Source organism: Corylus avellana, chromosome ca2 (genome assembly GCF_901000735.1).
Source record: "Corylus avellana chromosome ca2, CavTom2PMs-1.0".
Taxonomy (NCBI): domain Eukaryota; kingdom Viridiplantae; phylum Streptophyta; class Magnoliopsida; order Fagales; family Betulaceae; genus Corylus; species Corylus avellana.
The window spans coordinates 45,288,889-45,295,199 of NC_081542.1; the positions used below are offsets into that span (position 1 = coordinate 45,288,889).

Genomic DNA, 6,311 nt, shown 5'->3' on the forward strand with positions numbered 1-6,311 from the left:
TTCATGTTTGAGCCACCAATTTTTGGAGCCAGCAATCAGATCAATGATACCCCAGATGGGCATAACCATATAACCATTTGAATTCTTCAATTAATCTCAAATCACTCATAACCAAAATCAATTGAAGATACAAAACCTGTTTTAAGACCTCAATTCCATAGTAGCACAATCAATTCGAAGAAAACCAACCAGGAAAAACAAAATCCCTAAAAGGCCTAACCACAATATTCCTTCAAATCACACCAATACAAATTAAATCAAGTTGAATAAACATCATAATGTAAAATAAAGAACTTGAAAAACACAGCCAGTATTATTCAAGTTGACAAAAACAAATCCAAACCAATAGGGAATAAGATACAAGAACAGAATCCATGAAGGCTTCCCATTCCGGGTTGCCTTTCTTGTCACTCCCACTTGAAGTCAGTGACAATCATTCCTGACCCTAACATCATTTCTGTACTTGATCTATTAATTTTATATTCTATTTCTTAGTAGCGATCATGCATTGAGGCATATAAGCACGATAAAGCAACTAGATTAATCCATAGTTTTTCTGTTAAAGTTATCCAACCACTATGTTTTACTATTGCAACTTAGTAAAATCCAAAAAAGTACACACATGAAACAGAATTAAATCCAAATAAGGAGGGATGGAGATATACAAGAAGCTATTGCAACTTCGTCAAATCCAAAAAAGTACACACATGAAACAGAATTAAATCTAAAAATTGGGCCAGAAACATAACATACTTCTGATAGTCTGAGTCATCCTGGGAGGACTTATCGAGTTAATGCAAAATGTTATACCTCTTAGCAGCTTCCTTTCCAGCTTCAGTTCTTGGCTTCAGCCCGATTCCATTCTCATTACATGGAAAGAAAGTGAGTTTAGGGCATTTGTATTTCTCCAAGTAAATCAAGTCTGGGAATGATGACTGGAGTTCTTTCCAATCCATCTTTAAGTTGCTCAAGAACCTCAGACGTAGTATGTTAACTTTCCACTCGTTATTCTTCTGACCTTGGCTTAGATTTTGGAGGTTCCCTCCTCTGATGTAGAGTTTCTCTAGCATCCGAAGTTTTGCAGGCAGCAACCAACTGGGTGATTCCATCGAAGGGTAACACTTGAGATCCAGTTTCTTTAGTTTCTTAAAACCTTCCGGATCTGTGGGACCCTGCCCTGGTTTCTTAAAGGCGAGTGTTCTTGACAAAGTCTTAACCAATCCGGCTGCTCTCTTGTCCTTATTTTTGTTATCTCCACTATTCTCTGGATTCATGGTGCTTCCTGCCATTGGTTCCCCTACACCCTGGTCTTGATTTTTGTTACCCCCACGGTTCTTTGGAGTTGTGATGGTTGCAGTCAATGGTTGTGCCGCACCCTTGTCTTGCTTTTGGTTATTTCCACAGTTCTTAGGACTCGTGGTAGTTGCTGAAATTGGTTGTGCCACACTCTCGCCTTGCTTTTTTTTATCTTCACTCTTCTTTGGACTCTTGGTGGCTTCTGCAATTGATTGTGCCACACCCTTGTCTTGTTTTTTCTCGCTGCCTGTATTGCTGGGAAATGCTCCCCACTCAATTGTAAGTTTCTCAAGATTTTTAAACTTTTGAAGATGGTTTGCCTCATCTTCACTGGGGAAACCCTTCGTGTTTGTGTAGATGCTCAATTTCCTCAGCTCCTTCAATCCTGACAAATCAGTAAGAGTACACGCTTTTTCATTTCGACGGTCACCAATTACAAACCCTTTAAGTACTCGGAGTTTTGAGAGAAACTTAATCTTTTTGGGAATGTACTCTAGCAAGTAACACTCGGATATATCCAAGTGCGTCAGATTCTTGAGTGAGCCTATTCCATCTGGAAGCTCCTCTAGAGTGTGACAAGCTCTAAGATCCAAGATCCTCAAATTTAAGAGCTTACAGACGGAATCAGGAAGCTTGGTAATTCTGGAAATTCCTTGAAGGCTGAAAAACCTTAAAAGTTTCATATTTTTCAACCCTTTTAAGAATTCAACGCTTTCTACTTCAATATGATGCTTAGCTGAGGTCTGCCACCTTCCCAGATAAAGAACCTTTACATTCTTCAACTTTGAAAACCACTCCAATTTGAAAAAATCAGGATAAGGCTCATTGACATTGAATATTGTTCTCAGTTTCTCTAGATCCAATCCAGGGTGGTCGGTTTCTTTTGCATCCGGTCCAGGGCCAATTTTCGCCAACTCCTGAGAAAATCCATTGACTAAACACGCCCGGTAAGACGTCTTAAAATTGGCACTGGGATTCCATTTTTCGTCCTCGAAATCAAACAACCCAGCTTCTTTGGCAAGCACAATCACCGCCGAACGTATAAAAGGATTCATCTTGTAACTGTCCACGACAAACCTGTGCTTCTCATTTACGGGCTCAATGCAATCCTTCTTCGCCAGCTCTTCGAAGATTTCATCAGCAACTTCCTCAACCGACCACTCTTTGAAGGTTCCATCATCAGCTGTTCCAACCCTTGGGCTAACAAAGTCTTCTCCAACCCACCAATAAGTCATAAACCTCTTCTTCACAATCTCATTTTCCGGAATTAAAGCAAAACACAGCAAGCACAGCTTTGTTGTGGAGTCAGGCAATTTATCATATACTAACCGAAAATCTTGGAAAGCCAAGCTATTCCCAAATTCATTGTCAGCGTGTAAGAGAGGCAATTCATCAACCACCTCCAAGTCATCAAACTCGGTGCCATCCCGTGGGAACCGGTGGGCGTCGGATTCTTTGGAGGACAACTTATAGGGTAACGGGATCCGGAGCTTCAACTCCATCACAATCTTGTTGATCGCACCAAGCTTGGCTCGGAGCTGCTTGTCTCGCGAAGAAGCATTGAGACCACTAGTTAGCAAATCGTTGAAGGAGCTGCGTTCTTTAAGAGCATTGAAGAGGTCACTGGCTCTGTCCTCGAAGCCTTTGAGATTTTTGAAGGATTCTCGTATGTAAATCAGATCTTTCCTTAACTTCTCCGCTTCGTTACCCATCTTCTGATGTTCGTCCTGGCTAGCATGGCTGCTGCCGTTGTTGCCACTGTTGCTGACGTTGTTCTCAGGTCCGTTTTGGGAGAGGATGTCCTTGACTTGTTGAAGCTTCCTGACAACGTCGGGTAGAACAACATCGTTTATCTTCGCAACGTTGAAGTTGCCGGAACCTGCGCCAGAAGACTGATCGGACGGAGGCATCCTGTTGAAAACTTTCACAAAAGAAATATCAGTCTGTGCGACACAAGATTTCGAAGCCAAAATCTGCCATCAAAAGAAATCAAAGCCAAGGTTTAAAGCCCTTTTCTTTTCTGCAAAATGGCATTAGCCCTGACTTGCATAATGAGAATCTACGATTTTTTTTGAAATTATAGGAAATCATAATCCATCATCGTGAGACCTGGTGAATGTCCTAAGTACTCTTGGTTTTGCAATCTAACGTCTAATTTAAAAATGTAATTTTTTAAAATGCCATTAAGCATTTTATAACATTGCGATTTATCCGTTAAAATTTATGTTCTTAAAAACACACATTTTTATTTGTAATTTGAAAATGTAATTATTTTATATATATTTTTTCAAACTATTTTTTTAAAAAGTAATGTTATTTTATATACTGCTATACGACAATCATACAATTTGATGATATAAAAGTGACAATTAGTCATTGAATTAGCATTTGTAAAGAAAAAAGAAAAGGACCGACTCTTACTACTACATTTTTTTTTATATATCCACATAAGAGGGGAGGAGGGATTCGAACTAGTAACATCTGCTTCATAAGACGTAGTCCCCAGCTAATTGAAATACCTCTTAGGAATCTTACTACTATATTTTTGTTGTATAACAATTTACAATAAATAACATTACTATTTCAAAAATAGATCCCAAAAAAGAAACTTTCTGCAGTGTTATTTACAAATGCATTTTTAGCTTACAAACTCCCATGGCCAAACAGACTCTAAAATATGAATGAAAAATTCTATAATTTGGGGTCTTGTTAATACATTTGTTACCTGTTCTTAGATAAGAATTTTTGAGATAGGACTTTTGTTTGAGCAGAAGAGCCAGGGATTTCAATTCAGCCAAGATATGCCATCAAATTAAAATCTAAGCGGGGGATTCTATATATATATATATATATATATATATATATATATTGGAAACTGGGTCTTAATAATTATGGTGCAAGAGGTGGGGTTTCTAATTTGTTTAATGCAAATTAGAAATCTCTATGCTACTTGCAAGTTGCACTTGAGGAATTAAAAACAATTAGACCCCAATTTTCTAAATGCAAATTGGAAATCTCTATGCTACATGCATTAGTGACATTTCATTTAAAAATCAGTAAGTGGAAGTGTAGGACCCAATGTAGCCATGTGATGATGTAGAAAAGTTTATACCAATAAATAACATTATAAAAATTAGCTGCCCCCATAGTAGGAGGAGATAAAGGAGAAAGTTGCCGAGTAAGCTGCCCCACCGAAGACGTCAACTTTCACGTGAGTTCACAAATCTAAATACTGCTAAAAGATATTTCCCATTGGCTCCTCCCACTGTCCCACAGTCCCACAGTCCAATTATTGACCTACAATCTAATCCTTAATAACATAAGGAAAAAGTTAATCAAGATAAAGTGGAGCTCAAAGAATTGAAGGGAGTTTATTGCAGGTTTAGACGGGACGACTAACACAGAGCCTAATGGGAATGCGAGTTCATTAGAGGAAAAAAAAAAAAAAAAGCTGTGTCAGAGATGATGCATCTAAGTTTCATGGGTTTGATGATGACACCTTCCAGACCCAGAACAGTACTGAGAAATATGAGCATGAAATCTCCAGCTTTTTTAGATAAAGAACGTGAATTCCAAAGAGCCAAACCTAACTCAACAATATTATTTGCAGCAAAAAGAAGTAATATTTCAGATCCACAAACCTAACTAGCATGTAGATTGAACGAAATTCTAAAGTTAAAAAATATGCAAAACACTGAATACCAACCTGAGCATCAAGGTTTAAGCCCGAGAACGGAGACTGTGTGAGGATGAGAGTTTACCTTTTGGAGCAGTAGCTTGAGACTCTCTGTGTTGAACCGGATGTGTTGGGGTTTGAGAGCTTCCGGGACTCAGCAATGGTCAAAGTATCTTGAATGGAGACCAGAAGCTGGACTGGAGTAGACTTGCTTTTCCAAGTCTTTTTTTTTTTTTTTCTTCTGTTTGTTTAGTTAATTGAAACGACTTTTTGTTAAAAAATGAGTTAGAAAATGACAAATTGTGAAAAGTATGAGAGTTAGGAAAACAAGAATTTTTAAAAATATGACACTTAGGAAAAGAAAAAATTAAAAAATATGACCTTACTGTTGAAAAGAGACAAAATTTTAAAAATATGACAGTTAAGAAAAGATAATTTTAGCAAATATAATTGTTGGATAATGAATTAAGAAATTCTTGAAAATTAATATTTAAGTGAAATAATGAAATTAGATAGCTAAAAGAGAAATGTTATTTTTTTCATTTTGCATTTATCTCTATTTTAAAATAAATAAATAAAAAAAGTTAAAAAAAAAATTAGCATTGGATATGTAGGATTTACATGTGAGTTCTATTGATCTATTGGTTCGGCCACCCCCTTTGGTGAGCCACCCTCATCCAGCCGTGGGGTTGGCCGAAACCACCCCTAAGCCCACTGGGTTGGTTTCGGCCACCTCTTTGGCTCCTTGGGGGTGGCTAAGTTCCATATTGCTTAATTACTAAGTGAAACTAGACTTTATAATAAATTTTAGGAAAACTTCAAATTTACTAGTCATTTTAGGTATTAGCGTAGATGTGGCTAGCGCTTTTCCTTTGATTGTTACAAGTGATATAAGAGCCACTTAGTAATGGTAGGTCATATGGTACTAAAGCACTGCATGACGTGGCTCCTCCTAAGGAATATAAGAGGGGGGTTCAATATTGGGAAGATAAGAAGAAGCTCACGTAAAGTGAGAAGTTTATAAAAATAATTATGGGTGTTAAATCTTACATTACCTAGTTACTAGGGAAGTTCGAAATTAACTAGTCATTCTTGAATAATAGCGCAAATGAGACTAGCGTTTTTCTTTAAGTCGTTACAAGTGGTATTAGAACCATAAGTGATATCAGAGCCACCTAGTAACACCAAGTCATGTGGTACTAGAGCATGGACGTCAAGAATTTAAGATGGGGAGTTTGTAACACCCTCGTCTCATATTGGGAAGATGAGAAGAAGCCTACATAGAATTGATGGTTTATAAAGATAGTCATAGGTGCTAAGTTTCACATTGATTAATTAC

The 6,311-nt window shown here is 37.5% G+C and overlaps 1 protein-coding gene across 1 annotated transcript; it reads right to left on the reverse strand.

Annotated features, from left to right (window-relative positions):
• Positions 1-632: 632 nt before the first annotated feature.
• LOC132170856 (disease resistance RPP13-like protein 4) lies at positions 633-5,182 on the reverse strand. Its single transcript, XM_059581981.1, has 2 exons — positions 5,058-5,182; positions 633-3,207 (listed from the first exon to the last, which is right to left on the reverse strand). Exon 2 carries the CDS (start codon positions 3,204-3,206, stop codon positions 792-794), a length of 2,415 nt encoding a protein of 804 aa, XP_059437964.1. The 5' UTR covers position 3,207; positions 5,058-5,182; the 3' UTR covers positions 633-791.
• Positions 5,183-6,311: the final 1,129 nt, after the last annotated feature.

Excerpts from the sequence above, each read along its gene's own strand:
- LOC132170856 (XM_059581981.1), bottom strand. The coding sequence starts at position 3,206 with ATGCCTCCGTCCGATCAGTCTTCTGGCGCAGGTTCCGGCAACTTCAAC.